This window comes from Aythya ferina, assembly GCF_964211825.1.
Source record: "Aythya ferina genome assembly, chromosome: 24".
NCBI classification, from domain to species: domain Eukaryota; kingdom Metazoa; phylum Chordata; class Aves; order Anseriformes; family Anatidae; genus Aythya; species Aythya ferina.
In genome coordinates this window covers 4,641,508-4,666,860 of record NC_140322.1, presented here as the reverse complement: position 1 = coordinate 4,666,860, position 25,353 = coordinate 4,641,508, and the positions used below count along the sequence as shown (strand labels likewise).

Below are 25,353 nucleotides of genomic sequence, written 5' to 3'. Positions count from 1 at the left end.
CCACTTGGCTGTTGTGTTTTTAACCAAACCACACGCTCTGGGTGCTCTGGTCGCTGTTGCTGTGGGACCACGGGCAAGCTCCCGCGCTGGTGATGGTGTTAACGAAGGGACGTGCTAATTGCACGTGGACAAGGAGGGTGATGAGCAGAGCGGGAGCTCGGCTTTGCACAGGGCTCACTCGTGGAGCTGCTGCCCCCTTGGAGCAGCCAAATCCAGGCACGAAAGAAGAAATGATTTTTAAAAACCGCTGCTCGCTGTGCCGCGAGGGGCCCCTCGGTGGAAGAGCACCTCGGCTTCCTCCTCCTCCCCCCGGTGTGACCGGCTGTAATTAGAGGAATAAACGAGGCCTCTCCTCCGGGATAATTACGCAAAACACCGAAATCAATCCCTGCTCCGAGTTTTCTCCTCGCGCTGCTTTAAGCACCCGAAGCACCATGCACGGAGCCGGCACGGCCGGGAGGCGGCTCCAAAGGATGCTGTGGCACGGCTCGGCACGGCACGGAAAGACACGGAAAGACACCGAAAATCAAGGCAAGGCACGGCACGGCACAGCAAGGAAAGGCACGGCACGGCACGGCTCGGCACGGCTCAGCATGGCACGGAAAGGCAAAGAAAAGCACGGCACGGCATGGCACGGTTCAGCACGGCTCGGCACGGCTCGGGGCCGCCTTAAGAGCAGGCGGAGGCGGTGCCGACCCTCTGAGAGGCGGTGCTGCCCCCGTGACGCTGCTGGCGGCCGCGCCGTGCCGTGCCGAGCCGCGCCAGCACCGTGCCAGCACCGTGCCAGAACCGTGCCAGAACCGTGCCGAGCCGTGCTTGTACCGCACCGTGCCAGGATCGTGCCCAGCCGTGCCGTGCCGTGCCAGATCCGAGCCGAGCCGTGCCGAGCAGTGCCGGATCGGTGCCGTGCCGGGCCGAGCCGTGCCGGGATGCAGCGGGCGGCGGCGCGGGCGCTGCGCGGGGCTCGGGTCCCCCCCGTGCGGGCGCGCTCGGCCTCGACGGGGCCCCCCCCGCGGGGGCTGCTCTACGAGCGGCACGGGGACCCCGCGGGGGTGCTGCAGTAAGGGGGGCACTGGGGGGGGGAGTGAGAATGGGGGTGCAGGTGGGGGGGGTGCAGGTATCGGGGGTGCGTTGCAGGGAGTGCAGATGTCGGGGTGCATTTTGGGGGGGTGCAGATATCGGGGGTGCGTTGCAGGAGATGGGGTATGGGGGAGTGCAAGTGGGGGTGCATTTTGGGGGGGGTGCAGGTATCGGGTGCATTGCAGGAGATGGGGTGTGGGGGGGAGTGCAAGTGGGGGTGCAGGTACTGGGGGTGCATTTTGGGAGGGGTGCAGATATCGGGAGTGCATTGCAGGAGGTGAGATTATGGGGGAGTGCAAATGGGGGTGCATTGCAGGGGGTGCAGATAAGTTGTGGGGATGCATTGCAAGGGGGTGCAGGTATAGAGGGGTGCAAATCAGGGGGGTCAGGCTGGGGGTGCATTGAGCTTGTGGGGGCAGGTGTAGGGGCAAGGTGGAGCTGTATGGCAGTGGGGGGGCAGTAAGCAGGGGGCATGCATATGGAGTATATATGGAGAGGGTTGTAGTGGGGCTGTTTGGGGGTGTGCAGTGTGTGGGGGTCCTGGGCTGCCCATCACCAGGGCAGTGGGCAGGGATGGGTGCAGGTCCCTGGGGGGGGACCCAGCCCATGGGGTCATGCCAGGGGTTGCTCAGAGGTCCCCAACATGCAGGCAGAGCTTGGGGTGCACCCCCAACCCCTTTCACCCATATTTCCACAAGGTGGGGGGGTCTCCAGTGCTTCCAGGGGAGCTGCTCTCACAGAATTTGGGGTCAGTGGGGAGGTGCTGAGAGGCAGCAGCACTGCACCCCACTTTGTCCCCAATTTAGGGGTGTTCAGGGCCAGGAATGAAAGCAGGGCCCAAATCAGTGTTGCTTCCTCAAGTATAACACTGTGGGGTGACATCCAGGGCACGGTGGCTATTCAAGGTTCTCCTAAATGACCAAAAAGTCTGGGAAAAGGGAAATTTTTGTACCTTTTTTTTTTTCAAGAGAGGAAATGCTGAGGATGCGCTGACCCAGCGTAACTGGCTGGAGTCGCGTAGAAACACAGGAGGTGCAGATACGTTATCTGGGTGCACCCAGACCCCGAGCCCCTGTTTTGGGGGTGAGATGGGTGGCTGCTCTGTCTTTGGACCACTCAGTTGGGTACCGGTGCTTATCGACACTGGTGGCTGCTGAGATTTGCAGGGATGCAGTGGGGACATGGGACAGGAACAGCTGTCCTCGTCCCGCTGCTTGTGCAAGACCCAGCTCGTGCTGGGTGACTTCTCTTTCTGTCTTTTTTTTGCAGATCTTTGGAAATGCCCTTGTGGGTCTGACTTCCCCTAATGCTCTGGCAGGGTGGGATGAGCCCGAAATGAGTCAGTGGCTTCCTTGTGCAATGTTGATGCTTTCCTGTGGAGCGTTGGGTGGTTGGGTTCTGCAGCCTTGGTCAAAAATCTTGCTGTGTTTTTCCTTTAATTATAAAACTGATTTTTCCATGAAAACCCAAGTAGCAGGTTGGTGCTGGGCTGTCTGTGGTGCTGGTCCTGTGTGGAGGCTTTTTGCCCAGATGTTAAACACGCGAGCAGCTCCATCACTCGTGGGCGACCCTTGCCAAAACGCAAGGTTTTGGGCAAAAGCCACAGGTCAGCACGCGTGGCCATGCCCAGCAGCTGCAGAGCTGTACCCTGCAGGTCTCTGATCCCAAACTGCTTGAAGTGAGGTTTTTGGACCCTCCTGGGAGCTTCCCACAGGCTGTCAGTGCAGTCTGGGGTTTGTTTCAAAGCAAAAAGCAGATTCCTGCGTGCTAAAAGCCTTCTGACAAGGGCAGGGGGGTGTTTAATCCAGAACTCCAAGTCTCCAAATCACCCAGGCAGCTTCAAGGAGAGAAGGGGAAAACACTTTGCCAGCACAGGACAAGCTGTGAAGGAAATTCAGTGTATTGTTCCTAATGACACGTACTTAGCAGCATGTAATTGTGGCAAATAACTGCTCTTAAAATTGGCTGCGCGCAGGGTCTGCGCCACCTCCTTCCTTCGCAGAGCCACCAGCTCGTTCAAATGCAGTTCAAATTGCCCTCATCTTGCAAATGGGCGCCTCTGGATGGCTTTGCCCCGGCTGGCAGATAGGTCAGGCAGCAATCAGCTTCCCCTTCCCCTCGGGGTGTGTGGTGGTGCAAGCTGGAGGAGCTTGCTCCATCCCTGGGTGGTGGGACCCCTCCCCGCTGCTCCGCATCCTCTTTGCTGTGAGGACCCAGCTGCCAGGAGGGTGCAAGACCCACGGCGGCCAAAAAATGTTGTGCAATTTTCCCCGTGGCCGTGCACGGCATGAGGGAGCTGAGCTGAACGGTTTAGTGGTGGGAGGACGTTGGTGATGAGGGGCTTGGCTTAGTGATGGGACCCCGTAGGTCAGGTTGGGGTAGGACTTGATGGTCTTGAAGGTCTGCTCCAGCCTAGGTGGGTCTGTGCTTCCAAGTCAGCCAGCCTCGGTGTAAGGGCATTCTCCTTGGATTTCAAGCAGTCTGGTAGCAAAGGGGCTGGGATGTCTTCTCCTCGGAGGGGCCCTTCTCTGTGCAGGATGTGTTTTGGGTTCGTTCCTATGATTGATGAAAGGAGGTGCTGGGAGTGGAGGTTTGAGGAGCAGTGGAGGTGCCACGTTAGGTCCTTATTTTTTCCTGCTAGAGGAGATGAGGCTATAGCAACGTAGACGGGGAAAATGGTGCTGCTTATCTTAGGTCTGATGTGTTGTGTAGGTCATACAGGAATCTCTCCTTGGTGCCTTAACTGAGTCTTCCTTTGCGTGACCCCACACAGGCTGAAGGAGCTGGAGGTGCCCAGGCTGGGGCACTCGGACGTCCACGTCAAGATGCTGGCGGCCCCCATCAATCCGGCCGACATCAACATGATCCAAGGTAACCTGCCCGCTGCTGGCGCTGCCTTTGAACCCTTGTCCTGCCTCTCTGCATCTCCCCGTGCTCCCCGCAGGCACCTACGCCATCCTGGCCCCGCTGCCGGCTGTGGCGGGGAACGAAGGCGTCGGGCGCGTGCTGGAGGTCGGCCCCGGTGTGACGGCGCTGAGACCTGGGGACTGGGTCATCCCGGCTGATGCTGGACTCGGTGAGTTTGCACCCGGGGCTGGGTGCTTGGCATGGCCTCCCAGGGGGGTTCGGGACCGGGACCGTGCATGTCCCCAGAGCCTGGCTCCTGTGCATGGGACGCGCTCGGCCACGAGGAATCCTAAAATCATTAAGGTTGGAAAAGCCCTCCAAGAACATCAGGTCCAACCATGCCCCCACCACCACTATCCCCCACTAAACCGTGTCCCCAAGCATCACAAGGAAGCGCTCACCCAGGGAGCTTTGGCAGTGCTGTTGCATATGCCAAGCTTTAATTTAGGAATAATTTACTTTTCTATAGTGCAGACCCTTTATGGGCCTTCTGCACTGTTATAGAGCATCGCGGCAATCTGTTCTCCTCTGGAAACAACTGCGTTTTGTCACATCTACTTACGGCTTCCTTAAAGACATGGGATAAAGTATTTAACCTGTGCAAGGTCAGTGTTATATCTCATTACGGTTTTCTCCCTAATAGTGCTCTGATGGGAAAGCTTGGGAATTTATTTTCCAACAAATGCCTCTCGTGCTACTCCGACACGCCAATGGCCAGAAAAATTGTCGGTTCTGGTTTAGCTTAACAGCTTGTTCCTTGCCTATTTCTTCTTAAAAGGCTTTCTCGCTTAATGGGAGAAGGAAAGTTATCTAGTTAAGATCCAAATGTGATATTTTTAAACATAAAAAAAAAAGTAAATGGATGATAGGGGGTTAAATCAGATATAAATACATAGTCACTAAATCTAAGTGAATTGGCTCTGAACGTATGGGCTCATCTCTGGGATGTGGAGTGCTCCTGTTAGCTCTGCACACTGCATCCAGGGAGCCCGGTCCCATTACACGTCTGGGAAGTGATGGGGCTGCTCTGGGTGACAGAGCCGCTGTCTGTGGGCAGCAGGGGAGCATCTCCTGCCTCCACCGGGGTCCTGCTGAGGCGCAGGGCAGTGTGTGCCATGAGAGGGCTCGTTTTGCCCTGGAAGCTCAAGACGCAGCATCGCAGTCTTTCAGCACGTGTATGGATGGGGGGAATCTCTTACCCTGTGGTTTTGGGCACACGTCACACAAAGTGGTGGGTAGAGTCCTGACTTTAAGCTCCCTGGTGCACAAGGTCTTGGCAAACATGCTGATGGCTCAGCCATGGGAGATTTGCAAAACTGCCCTTAAATATATGTAGGGAATGAGTGCCTGGGGTGCTCATGCCTCTTCCTCACTGACTTGTGAAGAAAAGTGCAGTGCAAACGGAGCACAGCCTTACCTCCAGCCTGCAAATTGTTTCAGGCACTGCCAGCTTTCTCTTCCTTCACCTATCTAAATATTTTGGCTATACCCATACAGGAAAAGGTTTAATAATTGGCTCTCCGATGCTTAAATTGTCGCGAGGTGATGCTGCAGCAGTGTGAGTTAAAGCTCTGGTGCGAGTCGGGGTCTCCTAACGCTTTCCTTTCCTTTCCTTTCCTTTCCTTTCCTTTCCTTTCCTTTCCTTTCCTTTCCTTTCCTTTCCTTTCCTTTCCTTTCCTTTCCTTTCCTTTCCTTTCCTTTCCTTTCCTTTCCTTTCCTTTCCTTTCCTTTCCCTGCTGCTCACGAAACGCTGCGATGCCCAGGGACGTGGCGGACACAGGCGGTGTTCCCCGAGGCGAGCCTGCTGCAGGTGCCCAGCGACATCCCGCTGCTGTGCGCCGCCACGCTCAGCGTCAACCCGTGCACGGCGTACCGCATGCTGGCCGACTTCGAGAGCCTGGCGCCAGGTACGTGGCACTCACGGGCCTCCAGCTCTGCGTTCGTAAGGGATTGCAGCTCCAGCGGTCACGGCTGCACCGAAATTCTGCTCCCCAGGTGACTCCGTCATCCAGAACGCAGCCAACAGTGGCGTGGGCCAGGCTGTCATCCAGATCGCCAAAGCCACCGGCATCAGGACCATCAATGTGGTCAGGGATAGGTGAGTACTGGGCACAAACTGGGACACGGGAGGTTCCCTCTGAACATCACAAGCTCGTCTGTGCTGTGTGGGTGCCAGATCTCTGGCACAGGTTACCCAGAGAAGCATCTCCTCCTTGGAGATCTCCAAAAAGCGCCTGGACGTGGTGCTGGGCACCCTGCTTGGGGTTGTTCTGCTGGAGCAGGGGTGGGAGCAGGGGACCCAGAGCTCCCTTCTCACCTCAGCCATTCCATGGCCCTGTGAAGGTGCCTCCCAGCCTCTGCTCTGCCCAGCCTCATCCTCAGACCCATCCCAGTGGGAGGAAGGGGAAGGGGACACGCTGCTTGCTGCCTCATGGGGTCTTTTTTCTCCCCCCAGACCTGATCTCCCGAAGCTGGTGGAGAGGCTGAAGGCCCTGGGTGCAGACCACGTCATCACGGAGGACATGCTGAGAAAGCCAGAAATGAAAGAAATATTTAAGGTACCTCGATGTTGAGCCCCCCTGAGAGACTGTCCAGGGCGGTCCCGCAGTTCAGAGCTTCGAGGAGAGCTGCGAGGATGGTAGAAAGGACAAACATGAAACAAGCCTTTCCTAATCTCTGGGGAGGCAATGTGATGGCCACACTGTAAATCGTTAGGAAGAGATACAAAGCTAACAAATGGCATTCTTGCACTTCTCTAAGCCACTCACTATTTACCTCGTGTATTTACCCATCCATTTATACAAACATGCCCTGAACTCGCCAAACTCCTAGCCCCAAAGTGCTTTTCACAAAGTATTTCCATACCAGCGACAGGCTGAGATGTGCTCCCCACCACGGAGGGCTTTCACCCAAGCTCTCCAGACCAGGACTGAGCCCTTCAGGCTGGAGCTTCCCCTTTTTCTTGCAGAGCATCCCAAAGCCTCGGCTCGCCCTGAACTGTGTCGGAGGCAAGAGCACGACGGAGATGCTGCGGCATCTGCAGTAAGTTGGGCTCTGCCCCATGGCTGGGGTGGCATGGGCTTGGGACCTGCTCCAGATCCTGGGCACGTGGCCACCAGGAACATCAAGAGCAGATGCCAGTCCTTGATGAGGGGAGATGAGTGAAGTTGTTTTGGAAAACGGGAGTTAAAGTTAACCTGGCATCACCATCCTCTTGCTTGTCTCAAATGCTGCCCATGGCATGAGGCAGGAGACATCTGAAACAGAGGTCTGTCTGGTCCTGGCCACGTGTAATGGCTGGCTGGTTTATGTAGCTGCAAATCCAACATGCGAGCAGGAGGGCAGATCTAGAAAACAGATCCTCAGGGCTTTCTGGAGGAGCCTGTGGTGTGAAACCAGCCTCATCATACAGCGGTGGGTTTGGGTGAGATGGAGGAGAGGTTGCAAGGCCACAGCTGCGTGCTGGGGGCTGTGGGTAACCCAACGCCCCCTTCCTCTCGCAGACCCAAAGGGACCATGGTCACCTACGGGGGCATGGCAAAGCAGCCCGTGACGGTTCCAGTGGTGAGTACTGGGGATGCTCTTGGTGCCCACGGGGGCTCAGCTTATCCTCTGCTGCACTCTGCTGTCTGGATGTCACGTTCAGAGCCCCCAAATTTATTTATTTTTTAACTGATTGGGGCTGTAATGGGACGAGCTGGTTTGCATTTCGGTATGGTTGTGCTTATGGAGGGTTTGGGCTGCTCTGGAATGCCAGCATGGAAACAACCCCACAGATGCTGAGCGTTGAACATGCCCTGATGCAAACCTATCTCACACATCGGAGCCACATCTGAGCTCTGCCCTGACGTGAAACCCGGTGTTAATCCAACAAGACGCAGCCCCTCGGAGCTGCTCAGCACTGTGGTGCAAGGTCTTGCATTAACATGAACCTGCCAAATTGGGTTTGTCCCAAAGGAGAGCTCTGAGCAAAGCTCCTCGCTGCCTCCTGCCATGCTCACGTGGGCTTGGGAACAGGTCGGGGGGAGGCAGATCTCACCTCCTGCTTTCCGCAGAGCGCCTTCATCTTCAGGGACGTGAGGCTGCGCGGCTTCTGGATGACCCAGTGGAAGAAGGACCACGCACATGGTGAGCTGAGAGGGGCAGGGACCACGACGGGCTACCAGAGGTGGCCAGCAGGGCTGGGGACAGCATCCCATGGGATGTGGCAAGGTAAGAGCAATCCCCTTCTTCCCTCGCAGACAAGGAGAGCCTGAGCAGCATGATGGACACCTTGTGCCAGCTGGTGCAGAGGGGACAGCTCGGCGCACCCGCCTGCACCACAGTCCCACTGGAGGACTTCAAGGAGGCCCTGGTGGCCTCCACGCAGCCCTTCACCTCCTCCAAGCAGGTCCTCCTCCTCTGACTGCTCGCAGGCCTTCCTGTTGGTGTCTGCAGAGGGAAAGCTCCACGTCCATTGATTTTTTTCTTTTGTTCCTTTTTTATTTTTGGGTGCCCACTTCAAGGTTTAAAAGCCTCTGGAAGTTTACCCAGGTGGCACCGTGAGCGCAGGCTGGGGTTGCTTCTGGAAGGAGATTTTGGTCTCGCTTTAGCTCGTTGTTAGTTTTGTTGCAGCAGAAAGCCTCTTCCGGGCCTATCTCAAGGGAAAGGAGCCTCTCTCTTTGCAGATGGACTTACACAGCAAAACAACTTTTTAAAAATATATATTTTATTTTTTTATTTTTTTTCCCTACACAGCACATGCAGTGCTGGCAGGACTAGGGGAGCGCCCGTGCCGGCTGGAGGACAAGGGGACAATGTAGGGACAGGATTCGGGTCCCCATCCCTGGGTTCACCCCACAGCTCACCAGCCGGAGCCTCCAATGTGACTTCTGCAATACCTGGACTTGAATTCAGTTTTGCTGCTGTTACTGAACCAGTGCCACTACTGATCGTGCAATGCACAGAGAAACCTCTTGAAAAATCAATGTCTAATATATGTCTATTTTTGCAAGATGCCGCCAATAAACTTTTCTGTGCTCAAAGCATCGCGTGTCCCGCCTGCTTCCCGCATTGCCCCAGCAGCTCCTGCCTGTCCCAGTGATTTCACCAGGCTCTGGCGGGGACTGAGGACTGTGCTGGAGCCAGCTGCTTGCACAAATGCAAACCCTGTGAGAGGGAAAAACTCGCCTTTGCAGCTGGTTTCTTCTTTAGAATCATGGAATCCCAGAATCATTAAGGTTGGAAAGGACCTCAAAGATTATCTGGTCCAACCACCCCCTACCAGCACCACCACCACCCACTGCCCCTGTCCCCAGGCACCACGTCCAACCTCTCCCTGAACACCCCCAGGGACGGGGACTCCCCCACCTCCCTGGGCAACCCGTCCCAACGCCTGAGCGCTCTTGCTGAGGAGAAATGTCTCCTCATTTCCAGCCTGAACCTCCCCTGGCACAACTCGAGGCCGTTCCCTCTGGTCCTGTCACAGTTCCCTGTGAGCAGAGGCCGACCCCAGCTCCCCACCCCTTCCTTCCAGGCAGCTGCAGAGAGCAATGAGGTCTCCCTGAGCCTCCTCTGCTCCAGACCAAACACCCCCAGTGCCCCCAACTGCCCCTCACAGGACTTGTGCTCCAGGCCCTTCACCAGCCTCGTAACCCTTCTCTGGATACGCTCCAGGGCCTCGATGTCCTTGTAGTGAGGGGCCCAAAGCTGAACCCAGCACTCGAGGTGCGGCCTCACCAGAGCAGATACAGGGGGACGATCACCTCCCTGGCGCTGCTGGCTGCACTATTCCTGCCACGAGCCAGGACACCCTCCTGCTGCAGCTCCTCCATCACCCCGTCAGTCACTGGGATTGCTCCGTTCCCCATCCATCCCACAATGTGCCTGCTCCCCCCAGCCCCACACAGGGGGCTCGGTGCTGCTCGTCTCACCAGGCTGGCCCGCAGGCATCTCCCAGCCTGGAAAGCTGGGCTGGCTGCATGGGGGCCATTCACACCCTGCTAAACCCTGCTGTAGGATCACATTTTGGGGCAATGTATGGAGACAGGGATGGCTCTGCCCTGTTAGCACCGAAAACCCCTGAAAGCAGCCATTGTCACCCCAAATCTACATCCTGTGACAAAATATACTTTTACATGTATTCCCCATTATTGAGGTGAGGAGCCAGTCCCAGCCACACTGACAGAAGAGCTGACCCCGCAGACATGCCATAAAGCCCTGTGAGCCCCAATTCAGAACGGGGAGCTGCTTGTGTACAAGTGGGGTTTGGCCCCAAGCAGACACCAGAGAATCCACGTGGGAGCCCTTGTCCAGCTGGGGGAGCTTCGCAGCAGGTTGTGGTGGTGAGAACCCAGGAGAACAAAGGGGGGAAAGGCCCCAGATGTGAAATGAGGTATTTGGGTCCCGCTGGGAACTCCCCAAATTCATTGCATGGAGGGTTAGCTGCTTGCTGAGACCCCAGGCCTGCTGCCCATGCAGGGGGTGCCGGGGGCACACCTGCACTTGGAGCAGGATCCTCACACCAAGCAGCATCCCACAGAACTGTTACAGTGCCCATCTCACATTTTGGGGGGCAAAAGTGTGCCTTTTGGTGTTTTTCAGTTGGGGGGGGGGGTGTGAAGGGGAAGGAGTCAGTGAGGTTCTCAGCATTTAATTAATCGATGGTTGTGATTGGGGGGGGGTCTCATAGGACTTCACAGGGGTCTTCATAGGAGTCCTTATAGGGGGTCTTCATAGGGGGTTCTCATAGGGGACCTCATAGAGGGTCTTCATAGGGGATCTTCACACGACCTCATAGGGGACCCTTATTGGGGATCCTCATAGGGAATCTTCATAGGGGACCTCATAGGGGGACCTTATAGAGGACCTCATAGGGGGTACTAATAGAAGATCTTCATAAGACCTCACGGGGGTCTCATAGGGGATCTTCATAGGGGCCCTCATAGGACGCCATAGCGGACCTCATAGGGGGTTCTCGTAGGGGTCTTCATAGGCAGTCCTCATAGGGGGTCCTTGTAGGGGTCTTCATAGGGGATCCTCATGGGGAATCTTCATAGGGGACCTCATAGGGGGTCCTCATAGAGGGTCTTCATAAGACCTCATAGGGGATCCTCTTAGTAGCCCTCATAGGACCTCATCACGGACATCATCACGGACTTCATAGGGGGTTCTCATAGGGGTCCTCATCAGGGACCTTATGTGGTGACTTCACATGACACAACACAGGGATCCACACAGGACCTCAAAGCGGCGCAGGGACCCCCACAGGATGCCCCCATCCTACCTCCACCTTCAAAATACCTCCCCCACAACCCCCCTTAACCCCCCCCTCCCGCCATTACCCCTTTAAGCCCCAAGCCCTACGCGCGGGCGGGGCCTCACGGACGTCCCCCCCGCGTCCCCTCCCGGCGCCATGACGCCGCGCCCCGCCCCTCACCCCCCCTCATCCCCTATTCCCCCCCTCCCCTCCTCCTCCTCCTCCTCCTCCTCCTCCTTCATCCCGCCCCCCCCCGGGCGCGATGCCGCGGGTGTACATCGGCCGCCTGAGCTACCAGGCGCGGGAGCGGGACGTGGAGCGCTTCTTCAAGGGCTACGGCAAGATCCTGGAGGTGGACCTCAAGAACGGGTGCGTGGAGCCGGCCCCGCCCGGCCCCTGCGCGGCCATGAGGGGAGGGAGGGCGGGGGCCGGGCCCCGCTGCCCTGGGGTGGAGGGTGGGGGGCTATAGGGGGGGGGGAGCGCCCCTTGAGGGGGGTTTTGGGGTCGGGGAGGGACACGGGGAGGGGTGGGGGGGTTGTTATGGTAACAAGGGGGTGTTAGGAGGGGGGTTGAGGGGTTTTAGAGGGGGATTGGGGGGGGTTGGGGGAAAGGGGGGTGGGTTTCCATGGTAATAGGGGGTCAGGGTGGCTCTGGGGGGTGTGTGGGGGATTTTTGGGGGGGATTTTGGGGGAAAAGGTGGCGGATTCTGTGGTAATGGGGGGGTCAGGAGGTCTCTGGGGGGATTTGAGGGTTGTTTTCTTTTTTTGGGGGGGGAAGGCTGGGTTTCTATGGTAATTTGAGGGGGTCAGGGTGCTTCAGGGGAGGTTTTGGGGGGGATGGGTGGTTAGGTTTTTATGGTAATGGGGGGTCAGGAGGTCTCTAGGGGGGGTTGGGGGTTTTGTGGTGTTTTTTGGGGGGGTTAGGGGAAGGGGTGAGTGGGTTCCTATGGTAATAGGGGGGTCAGGGTGTCCATGGGGTGTGTGGGGTTTGGGGGAAGGGGTGACAGGGTTGCTGTGGTAATGGGGGTGTCTGGGTGCCAGGGCCCACTCTGAGGAGGGGGTTTTTGGGGGAGGTGTCGGGGTTTCAATGTTAATTGGGGGGTCAGGGTGCCTCAGTCCCCTCTGGGGGGGGGGGGGAGAAGGGTGCCTGGGCCTGTGTGCAATGGGTGGCCTGTGGGGTAATTGGGGGTGTGATGGGGGCAATGGGGGTGTCAGGGTGCCTGTGCGCTGTTTGGGGGCCCTGTTTTTAGGGGGTGGGTCCCCACAGCCCTCCCCTGCACCCTGAAGGAGGGGTTCCCCTTAGGGCACGAGCCCAGCTGTGAAATCCCCTTGGCAGCACCTGCGGCCCTGCTGGGGGGCACAGCCCAGAGCCCCCCGTGTGCAGCTGCCGGGGTCTGCACCCAAACAGCCGCTTCCTCCTGAGCACCCATGGGTGCCCGGCTCATGGGGATGGAGGGGGGGGAAACGGGGAGCAGCAACTGGTGTGGACGGCCTTCCCCCGGCATCGTGCTCGGTTCGTAACGTGTGCTGTTCTAGTCAGGACACCTGGCTGCATCTAGAGCTCTTGGATCCTGCTCCACCAGGACTTGCCTGAGACATTCAAGTATGGATTTTCAAGAGAAAAACAAATTATTTCCATTTCCCCCTCCCCGTTCTCCTGTTTTCCCAATATCTAAAGCCGCCGGCCTAATGAGCGCTGGCATCTTTACAAGAAACCCAACTTGAAGTCTTGTTTAGGAAGACTGAGTGGAATATGGATTTTATTCTTATTAGCCAAGAGAGGCAATTATTTTTGCTTTAAAAGTGGAGAAGAGGAATCTCTTGTAAAAGTTAGTCCTGGAGCACAAAAAAAGGCTCATTAAGCTTTTTGTACTGGTTTTACTGGTAGGTGGACATAATAACAGGTTTACAAGATGAATAAAAGCCAGTGTTCAAACAAACAAGTGTGCACGTGTCAGTGTTTTGACCAACCCAGCTTCAGGTGGTATTGTAGATTGGCTGTAAAATCTGGAAAACAAAGTGCTCAAATATTTCAGTTCTGCTGTGCATCCTTGAAGGTGCAGGGGGAGTTGGTTTTCCTCTTGCTGAATAAAACCTTTAAAGGAAATGTTTCTTTTTCAGGCAGATGTCAGAGGAAAAAAGACTTTAATAACAGCCATAGAACTGTTAGATTACGTGTCTGATGCAGTTAATGGGTTTGTCTTCTTGCTTTATTGAGAAATACCTATCAAGGCCCAGCCCTGAAATCCCAGCTGAAATAGGCTGGGGGGATGCAGTGTGGGGGCCAGAGCTGATTTGTGCGTGAGCTTCAGCAGCCAAAGCTTGAAAGGTCAGGCTTGTGGCATCCTGAGTGTGAGTTGTAATGGGTGCTTTGGGGTGGAGAGGGGGAAGGAGGGCACAGCCCTAAAATATCCTGAATGTGATGCCAAAGTGACTTTGGCTCTGGAGCGACGTGTAAGTTCACTTGGGGGAGACAGAGTTCAAAAGTTGCAGGTGGAGGGATGCAGGAACTGCTAGTGGCTTGTATTCAAATTCCAGTTTGACGACGTTTACTCAAACTATCAGATTTTACATCCTGCTTGGGTCAGTCTCGCGCTGTGCTTTTGCCAGGTTACTCTACCGTTGGCTTTGTTTGCCCTCTGATCCTTTCTCCTCAGCTTATTTTTAGCAGTGCTTAGCAAATGATTAGGAATGACTTCAGTGTTTAACTTAAAGAGTCTTCCAGTTTCTTCTGAAAACTTGTGGGCTATCTTCAGTGCTCAGCCTGTAGGAGATTAGCCTTGCAGTATTTCAGCAGTTAAGCTGAAATGCTTGAGCAAGGAGATGAAACTGGAATGTGATTCGGTGGAGTCCTAAAAGCTTAGCTGGGTCTCGGTTGCTGCTAATTGTAATTTAAGCTTGCAATTCAAAGCCTGGGAGCAGTGTTTACTCAGGGGAAGGACAGGAAAATTAAAAATCCAGTTCTTGTAGGATTCTCCATTTCAATTTGCAATTTATAGTTGTATGCTGATAGTTTTCATATTTCTTCTTACTTAGACCTGCACTGACAACTGGAGCCGTGCATGGCAGTGGTACGTGCGTTAAGTGACCAGAACACTGGACTTCTCAGCCTGCTTTTTTATCTTCTAAAAACATGCTGAAAGCTAGCAGTAATAACTTAAGAGCTGAAAGCTTCCACTGAGGGCAAAACCAATTTGTAATCTTACCCTAGCTTTAAAAAATAGTTCTACCTGTGTGCTCACCTGCCCTGCATCACCCCGAGCAGCTGTCGAGCACGCATGGCTTCATCTGGTAAAATCCCTGCAAGTTGGAGGGACACAGCTTCTCCAACATGTTGAGGGACAGAGATCAAAGCTAAAAGCTTCAAACTTCAGTTCTTTCATCTAGCCAGGCTCAAAACCTGTGTGTGTTGCCTGAAGAGAGGTGATCTGATTTCTCTGGGCCTTTCCCACCAGAATATTTAATACCCGTTAGCTTCAGTGAGAGCAGCCAGTTTCAAAAAATCAAGTTGGTGTCACTACACGGCAATACCCAGTGCGCCTAGGTGACAGAAGGGTGACCTTCCAATTCCAGTGTTGTTTTTTTTTTCCTTTATTGATATTAAGGTGAGATTTTCGTTTTCTTTTGCTTTACAGTGTTCAGTGTTCGGTTTTGTTAGAAGCCCAGAGATTGTTGGCGATGTTTGCCATTGTGCAGGAACTTCCAAGAATCACTACCAAATCTTCAATTATGCTTAAATAGTTTAAATGTTGAGTAATGAAATTTAGATATTTTCAGAGTTTTTAACTTCAGCAACTCATTCAAGAGTGTTGTGTTTCAAGCTGTCTGGGCGTCATCAAGGACGAGTCTCTTCAGACTCTAACGCTCCTGGTTGTAGCCTCAGCTGAGCAGGAGGACTCACAGAGTGGGGACAGACCGTAAGCTGTCAACAAATTAACTTCCAGGAGTGTGTTTTAGGGCTGGAAGCACTGCATTCTTTGTTCCAGATGACACTGAGGCTAAGACTCGATTTTTGCACGTGCCTCTCCTTCCGTGGCTGCTTGTGTTGATGCATGCTTCCCCGATTTCACTCATCCAGAGGGATCATGAGGTGCCAAGAGCCAAGTTCATTTCTGTAGTGTCTGTCCACATGAAGCAATTGTCATGTAAAGCTAAGGAAGATGCCAGCTTGATCTGTCGAGGGCAGGACAAGAGCTGAGCCAGGTCTCTTCCTTTTCCTTGGGATCTGCAGAACAGCTGAGGAACAGCCACGGGAGTCACAGGTTGAGCTTGGCTGGACTGGAGGCACTCCTGGAAATCCTGCAGACTTCCAGCAGGCAAGGGCAGGTGGAGCAGCTCCCAGGTCCTCCTGGCATGAGATTTGGGCTCTGGGCTCTACCCACGCGTGAGCAGTGGGGGAAATTTGGCACCTGGTGAAAGCCAGAGGTGGGCTTGGGGCAGGCACTTGGTGGGCTGGCGTGGAGAGGCTGCGGAGCCAGCTGGGAAGGATGCGAGGGGCTTTGACAGCACTAGGTGGGGAGCAGCTGAAAGGGGACAAAAATGATTTTTTTTTCCCCTCTAATTTCAGGTATTAAGCAATTTCAGAAAACTGCATTTTCCTTCTTTTTGGATTATTAAGAAAAAAACAACTGCTAGGACACCAAGTCTGCTGGAATTGCTTGCTGTAAGGACAGCCTTCTGTAGCTTTTTCCTCTTTTTGATCCATGAGCAGAAAATGGTGTAGCTTCACATTATCCGGAGTAAATTGCATTGACATTTTTAGTAAGTAGTTTTATGCCGCATATGAAGTAGTAATAGTAGACATTTAAAAGAAGATTTACTTGCACTGCTGTCATATAACAGCGGGTTCAGATTGCTGTAGTTAAGGCTGTGTCAGCAGTTGTGTCTTTCTGTGGTATAAAACCGTGCTTCTGAAGGTTTTTGATTCGCAGTTTTGGATCATATGGTGCAATATTATACATATTTAACAGGTGGATTGGTATTACTTTCATTTATGAGTGGTGTGGGATATGATTTTTCGTATTCTTTAATAGCCAGCAATCTCTTTCAAGGTTTGTGTAAGCTTGTCCTGTGGTTTTTGTTTATTTGTTGTTGTTTTTTTTTTTTTTTTCAGTAACTGGAAGTTGTATCTTGTAAATCCTGCTTTTTTCCTTTTCTATTACAGTAACATCTTATTCTAGGGCTACTTGCTTTTTATGTGCTCCCAGGTGAAAAGAACAAACAGCACAGGGTAAATGTTAAGCATTTCCTTTTGGAACAAGTGAGGAGAAATGTAATGCTTCCACCGAGACAAAATCCTCTTGGTGGGACCTTCCTGGGAGTGTTGGGGGGAACAACAACAAAAATGCAGCCCCCAGGGGAGGGAGGCCAAGTGCCTGGGCTCAGCCTGTGGATGTTGGGCTGCGAGGTGCTGCTGATGGGGCTGTTTTGTCCAGTGTGTGGTGTGGGGGACTGTGAGCCTCCCAGGGAGCTTCTTGGGGGTGTTTTTGAGAGGAGCAAGTTCAGTGCCATGCTCCGATCAAACTCAGACATCCCTCTGCTACGCCAGCTGTGTTTCTTTGTCTGGAAATTTAGTGTCTCGAAGGTGCACGGCGGGTGCCTACCAGGCACTTCACCTTGTAAGTAATTGCTTGTAGGTGACTTCTCATGTAAACGTAAGAGCTTCTTTGCTCTATTTTTGGAATCGAAGCAAAGAGAGAAGGAAGGTCCTATCAGAATGGATTTATAATGACTGTGATTGTTTCAGTTATAAATCAATCACACATTTTGTTTGTGCAGCTATAGAGCTTATGTGAGATGGCAGCTACCTCTCTGCGATCTCTGGATTCTTTCCTAGCTCTCTGGTTAATGCGGGTAGCCTTACCTACAAAAGCTGTAGCTGCTGGCAGCTCATCGTTTGTTGGAGGTAGTGACGATGCTTAAAAATTTAGTGACCTAAAAGAGGAGGCCAGCATTTTTGTGTTGTGGATTTGTTATTCTGGATGACTTAAACCACCAGCACTCACAAATATTTCCCCCCTTGGCTTGCTAAGACCCGAGTTCAGGGTCTGTGTTTGCCCACAGCAGCCAGAGAGGTCTCAGCCAGCTGGAAAGAGGCTCCGGTACTGCCCAGGGCTGCAATAACACCAGGTATCGCACGGGAGGCTCTGAAGCCTGGACTTGGGTCTTAGGTAAGTGAAGGAGAAATGATTTGCAATTGCAGATAGGCGCTGAACTCTGAAAAATGGCGCTGTGATGCTTTCTGTCCTCTTTCTCAGACCCATTTGGGCAATGGGCATTTTATACAAGGTTGTTTTTTAAAATAGGTGTTTAACTCTGCCTGTCTAGAAACTGGCGGGATTGAGTTCTACTCCAGTGCTCTGGTGAATTTGCTCTGCAACTGTAAGCAAGTCACCAGCTTGTCCCTGAGCACCAGCTGTAAGAAATTATTTAAGAAACCTCTGCTCAGTCGTCTGAGGTCTGTAGCCAGCAGGGATTAGGTGCTTGCAGCAGGCTGACGTTCGCACTGATGTCTGTGGCACCTCTGAAGATGAAGCTGAAAATGTTGGCTTTAACTTCCCAGGCAAGCAGTGGTCTGCAGGCATCTTTGCATTTCTGACAGTAGGAAACAAATGCCAGAAAGTTGATGTGAATGTTGGAAGTAAGCACTTCTGTTATTTTTTTTTTTTAATTTGCATATTTCCTCTTGCACTTGGTCTGTCTGACCTCAAAGCATGAGCAAGGCTAATTTGGATGTTCTCAGGCACAGACCTTCTCTGCTTTCCTCTGGACCTGCACCCGGTGCTGCCCTTACGAGGCATCTTGGCCACAGCTGGACTCCTGGTTCATCCCAGGAACTCGTTCCTGGTTACTGTTGCTGGGTTTTAAGTCCCGTAGCAAGGTTTGGACTTCTCATGCTGTCTGAAAAACTAGGATGTTAGAAACTCACTGGGCATAAAGCGCTTTTTCAGCAGTGTATGGGAAGCTGCAGGTATTTCAACAGGTATAGGATTTGTTGTATGAGCATGTTGCTTTTCCTACCCAACTCAGCAGTATTGTCAAGAGCAAAATAAGTCCAATTAAAAGAAAATTCCTTCTTCTGGCTTGTCTTCACTTTTTTTTTTTTTTTTTGCTGGACCTTCCATAGAGGTTGTGCAGACAAAGTGTATTTACAGAGGTGGTTGAGTTTTTCCATTTAAAGAGCAGGAGTGATGATAGCTGCCCAACAGAACCAGGAATGGACCAAGAGGCTCTTCAAAAACCAGGGTAAATCTTAATCCGTGGATTTTATAAACTGCAGTACCTGTTTAATCTGTGGATTTTATATATTCAATACCTGTTATACACAATTTCAGCCTTACTGCTGTTGAGCAGACATATTGCCTATAGCAGCAGAGCACCGTCCATTGTGGGTGTAGTGCTGGTGGCTGTGACCCGCAGGCTGCAGCTGGTGTTATCTGCAGGATGGCACGAGAGAGGTCCCCTGGGGGAGCTGCAGGATGGCACGAGAGACGTACCCCGTGGGGTTCTGCTGCCCTGGGATGAGCTGTTTGCAGTACAGACACCTCCCGGTCACTTCTGAGCAATTCTCTTTCCCACCTCCCCTCTCTCTAGGTATGGCTTTGTTGAGTTTGATGATCTGCGAGACGCAGATGATGCAGTTTATGAGCTAAATGGTAAAGATCTTTGTGGGGAGAGAGTGATCGTTGAGCATGCCAGAGGCCCACGGCGTGACAGCAGTTACGGTTCTGGACGCAGTAAGCACTAAAATGCATTTGTATCCGTGACTTGTTTTAAATAAAATATTTTTGCTTGTTTTTTAAAAGTAATTTAAAAAATACTTTTATCTATGAAGTTGTGCATAGTGTTTTGTAACTGTAAATGTAACTGTTGACCTGAACATTTAACTTGTTTGTTGTATTAAAGTATTTTAATTGATAAATGAATAAACACTTTTTCTTGTGCTATTTTTATTATTATTATCATTTCGTTTAACTATTTTAATGGTTTATTTGCAATGTGATGTTTAACATAGATTTAACAAAGACCTCAATGTTTTAATTAAAAGAGTCCTTTGAGGCTAAGATGACTGCCTGTTCCATTTGCTGACCTTGGGTTACCTTTCCATGAGTGGCTCTTTGAACTTGTGGCCCTTGGCTGACCAAAAAAGGAAGCCATGTGACGACCGCAACCTTTTTCCATTAGACCTGGGTGGTGAGGATCCCAAGGGTTAGAGACAGATGAGATTAATCTGAAATAGGTGCCTGAAAATCTTTATTCATGTCAAATATTCAGAAAAGCTGTAAGCAATGTAAGTAACATTAGTCAACTGGCTTAATTTGGTTTCTTCTTTCAAACTTTTTTTAAAAAAGATAACTTAAACTTAATTGCATGTTAATCTTATCATAATTGTAACTCTGCTTTGTTTTAACTATGTGCTTGCAATAGTTCCTTTTAATGCTTTTTATCTTCATAACGTTTTATACAAGGGGGGGTTGAATTTAGACTAGCGGGTGGGTGAGTTTTTAATGGATTTGCAAACATATGGGGCAGAACGTTTTTGTCTGGGGGTGTAGAGTGAGTGCTCCATTTCCCTAGTTGAAGTACTGCTGTCTGCTTGTCACCTCCTAAAGGTGGATATGGTTATAGAAGAAGCGGAAGAGATAAGTACGGTCCTCCTACCCGTACAGAATACAGATTGATTGTGGAAAATTTGTCAAGCCGCTGCAGTTGGCAAGATCTTAAGGTATGGGGCCCCTTTCTTTACCCTTACTCTATTAAAGAGCACAAAGGGTAAAAAGGTTAGCTTCTGTTTCATTGAAGAAAACTCATTTACACCTGTCTTTTCTCAACTCCAACTTGTTAGCAAGTCTGTGTGCTCATGTGCATACAAGTAGACTCGAAGTAAGGACATCAGTATTGACTTAAGGTGTGCTATTTGCATATATGGAGTCGTTAATGTTGCGTGCAGCACTGGGAGTTGCACTTGCAGGCTTGGTGTCGTTGGCTGATGGGAGAGAAACATTTTTCCCTAATAAATCAACATCACGCACAGGTGATTTTTATCTTCTCTTTAAGCCCTGTCAAAACAGACTTCAGTCAGGCCAGTGGTAGGATTCACTAGAGACAAAGGAGTTTGTCCTTATTAATTGGGCTTTTACCCATCAGCTTCTAAGGTGCAGGAGCTGTTTGGGAAAGATAGCATCGTTCTTACACAACCTATGCTGAGAATTTCCACCCCGTGAAAAGCTGTCTGAAGGCAGCTTTAGGGAAAGGATGCTTCCAGAATGAGCAGTCGTACAAAATCTCTGCCGAAAGTTAATATTTTCTCCAAGTCTGAAGGAATGGAAAGTGATTCTCAGCAGTGGAAGTGTTGGGTAACACCATGTAGACAGCAGGACCTCTGAGTGCCCTGGCGCTGAAGTGTTGATTTAGGATTATCTGCATCGTGCAGTGGGGGAGCAGGACAGGGAGCAGAACTCCAGCAGCAGGTGCAGAAGGGCAGGGCTTCCTTATCAAACCTAGCAGCAATGGTTAAAAACACTTGTTCTTACAGGAACGCTTTCTTTATGGTTCTCTTTTAAGGATGTGTAAAATTTGTTCTAAACAAACTTTGACGTAGTACAAAGTGGTCTGTAGGTGACTGTAACACTAGTTCAGGTACGTACTGAGATCACTCCGATGTCTTTTGTTAACACTTCACACCATTGATAGCTTGTCTTTGCTTCGGGTATTAAAAATTGTAAGTAGAGCATGGCATGATTAATCCTCTCCTGGATGCATTGCTTTTCTGACCAGCTTTCGTTTCAGTGTACCTCAGAGGGGAGTAGCTGGGTCAAACCCAAAGGGAACCAAGTTGTGTGAGCTGTTCCCATTGCAGCCCGAGTCCCCGGGGGCTGAGGTGGCCCCGTGGCAGCTTGCTGTGAGCAGGGCGGATGTGTGTAGTAGCTGAAGTCAGGTAGCATGAAGTAGGGAAGTTAATTCAGCTCTTATTTGTGTGGGGTTTTCTTCCAGCAGAATGAGATGAATGCCCTAGGTAATTCAAAAGGGAAGTCTGCTTGCTGATAGCCTTCTTGCCTGTGTGAGGCGTTTTTTCATATTTAACCTTTAAATACATTACTTCTCCCAAGTTACATTCAAAAACATGATTTAGAGAGCGTTTTATTTCTTGAATCACTTCTGTAATTTGAAATTTATTGTAGTCCTGGCCATATTGATATTAGATACTGGGAGATGTTAGATTATTTGTCTCAGAATACCAACGCTGCCTTAGTTCTCATCACACAAACTGTGTGAAATCATGGTGCACTACTTGGCTTGCTCAGAAATTTTGGCTTTAGTTCTGCAAATGCTGTTTGGTTAAAACCCTGCTGATGTCAGTGTGACCAGAAGAGGCTATGCAACGCTATGCAGGCATCAGTGCAGAGATGAAGTGAGCCTGGAAGCCTGACTCTGGATTTGAGGCAATGGTTATTCTGTCCTCTTCCTCCAGGATTATATGCGTCAGGCAGGGGAAGTGACATATGCAGATGCACACAAAGGAAGGAAAAATGAAGGTGTGATTGAGTTCAAATCCTATTCTGACATGAAAAGAGCCCTTGAAAAGCTGGACGGGACAGAAGTAAATGGCAGAAAGATTAGATTAGTGGAAGACAGACCTGGATCAAGACGGCGCCGCTCTTACTCCAGAAGCCGAAGCCATTCAAGGTATGTCTCCTTATGATGTACTTCGGGCTGAATCTTACTGCAACTGCATGAATGTGCAGCAGGTTCCAAAATACCTTGGAAATGCTCAGAGTTCTCAGTAAACCTGGTTTTGAGAATTTATTAGTTACCAGGAAGTAACAAAGGGAAATGAAACCTCAGAGGTGTTTTCTTTGGTGAATGTGGGTACCGCTAGCTAAACACAGGTACAGCTAAACACCGTGTGCTGCTGCTGCTCCCAACTGCGGCGTCTAGTCCTTGCTGTCTTGCAGAGGAGCACGGCATGGCAGGTGGAGCTGTGCCTGCTGAGGGAAACAGAAGGTACTTTTAACACTTCAGCTCTGAACACGGAGTTCTGCTCCAAGCACCAGGACTAACAGTTCTTCCTCGGTTTGGAAACCCCCACCTCTTCCCTGTTTCTAGAGATGTACTGCTTTCTTTGGATGACTGAGAGAAGTGCTTCAGCACAGTGCCGTATTCCATTTTGGGATAAAACTTTGTTGTAGTAAAATTCAGGCCAGCTTCTACTGTTCTTGGAACAATTTGCTTACAGAATTAAAGCCTGTGTTTGTGTGGGTTTTCCTCTTGCAGTCAGTTGTGATTCCCGCTCTTCTCATGTCCTCTGCACTCATGAGCAGTGTGTGCAGGTCAGCAGCTAGCAGCTCTGTAGCTGCCTCATAGCAGTGAGCTGCAAAGAGAAGTGTACCTATTTCTGCCTTTAGCAAAGGAAATGTTGGCGTGTTGTGTCTCCTGCCTAAGGGTTCCAGGGTTTCTCAGAAGTTCAAAAGATCTTTGCCAAATGTCATTGAAAATAGCCTACGTACTCAAAAGCTAAAGGGGTAGGAGGATTTCATGCCATTGGCAGACCAATTTTATCTGTCCCACTTAAAGCTGGGTGAGAAAATAGTGACTCTTAGTTTACAAGTAAGTTTTAAAGTTTCATGGAAGGCTGCAGGCAAACAGGTTGTGCTTTTAAAGGATGGAAAGTGGAAACCATCTGAGGGTGCTGCCCAACAGCATTCCATACTGGAAGAGCAGAGAGCTTTATCCTAATGTGTCGCTGTAGTCAAACCTCTGACTTGACTGGGAAAGGGTTTCTCACTTCAATAGTTCTTTGAGATTTGCAGTGTTGCATGCTTGCAGACATGGCAGCAGGAGATGAGCCCCAGGGAGAAGGGTACTCTACATTTGTAACTTTGTTGTGTAACTCCTCTTTCTGCTGCTCAAAAGGTGCTCTAATACTATGGGCTTTTACCCACGTGGGTCCGTGAGACCACAAACTCTCCATGGTCATGTGTTAACATTGAGCTGACTGATTCTGTTCCAGGTCTCGCTCTCGAAGCAGACATTCTCATAAGAGCAGGAGCCGCAGTGCCAGTAGCAGTCGCTCCAAGAGCAGATCAAGATCCAGGTATGTCTTTGTGGTGGAGCAAATCGGTTTACCCACTTTAATGAGAAGCATCATCCTAAATTTGCAGTGGGAAAGCTGTTTTTCTTTTCCCTAATGCACGGTATTTGAGTGCTAGTCAAATCCAAGCTGCACTAAAGTGTCGCCTTTGTACTTCCAGGTCTGTGTCCCGTTCCAGAAGCAAGAGCCGTAGTCGAAGCAAGAGCCGTAGCAGAGGCCAAAAAGAGAAAAGCAGGACTCCAAGTAAAGAGGATAAAAGTAGGAGCCGCAGCAGGAGTGCAGAGAAATCACGGAACAAAAGCAAAGATAAATCTGAGGGCACTGTCCATAACAGTGATGAGAAAGCAAAGAGCAGGAGCCGCAGCAAGGAGAAGAGTAAGAGCAGGAGCAGGAGTGGAAGCAAGGACAGAGGAGAGACAAGGGGGAGCTTGAGGAGTCGGAGCAAGGAGAAGAGTAGAAGCAAAGACAGGGAGAAGAGCATTAGCAAGGCTAGAAGCAGGAGCAAGAGTAGAGACGAGAGTAGGAGCAGGAGCCACAGTAAGGACAAAAGGAAAAGTAGGAAGAGAAGCAGGGATGACAGCAGAAGTAGAAGCAGGAGCCGCAGCCACAGCAAGAGTGAGAAAAGCAAGAGGCGCAGCAAGCGAGACAGCAAACCAAGTAGCAAGAAGAAAAGGAAGGACAGCCATGAGCGGTCCAGGTCAGTCTCCAAAGAAAAAGAGCATGTAAAATCAGAGTCTGACAAAAAGGAGGCAAAAGGGGAGGGTGAGGATGCAGCAGCCCATCAGGTGTCTCGCTCCAGGTCTAGGTCAATTTCCAAGTCCAAACCAAATGTCAAATCAGATTCTCGTTCCAGGTCAAAATCTGTTTCAAAACCTAGGTCCCGGTCCAAGTCTAGGTCTAGGTCTGCCTCTAGGTCACACTCCCGATCACGGTCAAGGTCTCGCTCCAGATCCTAACCTTGCTGCACCCATGCTTGGAACGGTCTGAGAAGTCTTTTGTACATGTTTGGTAGTTGTAGCACAAGTGATTGAAGTAGAAAACATGTCAATGCTGTATATTTTTAACTACCCTGACGGTGTGTCTGTCACTGGTAACTGCACTGCTCCCTCCCTGTAATGCTCCCTGGTGCAAGGCTGTTCAGCTCACGTACTCTCCTGTAGAAAGGTTCTCTTTAAATATAATTCTTCCTAGAGCACCAAAATTGCCCTGTTTTCCAGGAAGAGCCTTACAGAGAATGAGCAGTGCTCCTTGGTGGGTTTATGAGATTGCAATGATGACTGATAGGTAGGTACGATGGCTTCAACAATCTTTGCCCTTCAATTGATGCCCTTTGATGTATGCCATTTAGTGGAAGTGCTAGTCCTAAGTTTCATACTACTTTTGTTTCATATTTTTGGACTTAAAGTTGTGAATAGCACAGTCAAAAGGGGGAAAAAAAAGGTACTTGCAGTAATCTGTAGGGAAAAGTAGAGTTCCATATTCTGGTATTGTGACAATATCCTTGTTTTATATTAAATTTTTTTATTTTATTTTTCCCCGTCTTGCAAAGTACAGTGATCCCTGTTTCCATGAAATTTGAATAAAGACTATTTTTGCTTGATGACATTTGAGGGTGGTTACATGAAGTTGTGTTGTGATTGTTGCTGCTTTATATTGATTGGTGTAAGCTTGAATTTGCAGAACAGTTACTTAAAGAACGGGTTCTTCTCTTAAAAAGCCACTTAATATCGTGTAGTCATGGCACTTGAATACAATCCAGTTAAAATAACTTGTTTCTCCAGCAACACTTGCTGCATTGTTTAGAGCTGTAACGTTGCAATAAGAAGAATACATGAAAATGAACCAGAAACAATAATGAAGGTGACAAGCCTGTTTTCCATTGTCTGTATAAACAAAATGAAGTGTGCTTCAGCTTCCATAATACAAGGAAGAAAATTTTTCAACCACTTAACTTGCTAGACTCGAGTCAACTCAAATCATTGTTTGTCCCAAAACATTTCACTCTTCATACAGCTGACGCTGGAGGTAAGCCTGGCTGG

At 50.8% G+C, this 25,353-nt stretch overlaps 2 protein-coding genes across 5 annotated transcripts; both read left to right on the top strand.

Moving 5' to 3' along the window:
- The first annotated feature begins 762 nt into the window (after nucleotides 1-762).
- MECR (mitochondrial trans-2-enoyl-CoA reductase) lies at nucleotides 763-9,014 on the top strand. Its single transcript, XM_084497333.1, has 10 exons — nucleotides 763-1,060; nucleotides 3,854-3,951; nucleotides 4,025-4,156; nucleotides 5,751-5,894; nucleotides 5,983-6,085; nucleotides 6,443-6,545; nucleotides 6,956-7,029; nucleotides 7,491-7,551; nucleotides 8,043-8,115; nucleotides 8,229-9,014. Exons 1-10 carry the CDS (start codon nucleotides 930-932, stop codon nucleotides 8,390-8,392), a joined length of 1,083 nt encoding a protein of 360 aa, XP_084353459.1. The 5' UTR covers nucleotides 763-929; the 3' UTR covers nucleotides 8,393-9,014.
- Nucleotides 9,015-11,420: 2,406 nt separating this feature from the next.
- On the top strand, nucleotides 11,421-24,919 carry SRSF4 (serine and arginine rich splicing factor 4). Of its 4 annotated transcripts, none has more exons than XM_084497387.1 (8): nucleotides 11,440-11,593; nucleotides 17,256-17,393; nucleotides 18,350-18,468; nucleotides 18,817-18,959; nucleotides 19,836-19,948; nucleotides 21,695-21,909; nucleotides 23,234-23,317; nucleotides 23,475-24,919. In XM_084497387.1, the coding sequence occupies exons 3-8, from the start codon at nucleotides 18,440-18,442 to the stop codon at nucleotides 24,268-24,270; spliced, it is 1,380 nt and encodes a 459-aa protein (XP_084353513.1). In that variant the 5' UTR covers nucleotides 11,440-11,593; nucleotides 17,256-17,393; nucleotides 18,350-18,439; the 3' UTR covers nucleotides 24,271-24,919. The 4 variants fall into 4 exon arrangements, with proteins under 4 accessions (XP_084353512.1, XP_084353513.1, XP_084353514.1 ...); XM_084497388.1 differs by having other exon boundaries at nucleotides 11,458-11,593; nucleotides 17,287-17,393; XM_084497386.1 differs by lacking the exons at nucleotides 17,256-17,393; nucleotides 18,350-18,468 and having other exon boundaries at nucleotides 11,421-11,593.
- The last annotated feature ends 434 nt before the right edge of the window (nucleotides 24,920-25,353 follow it).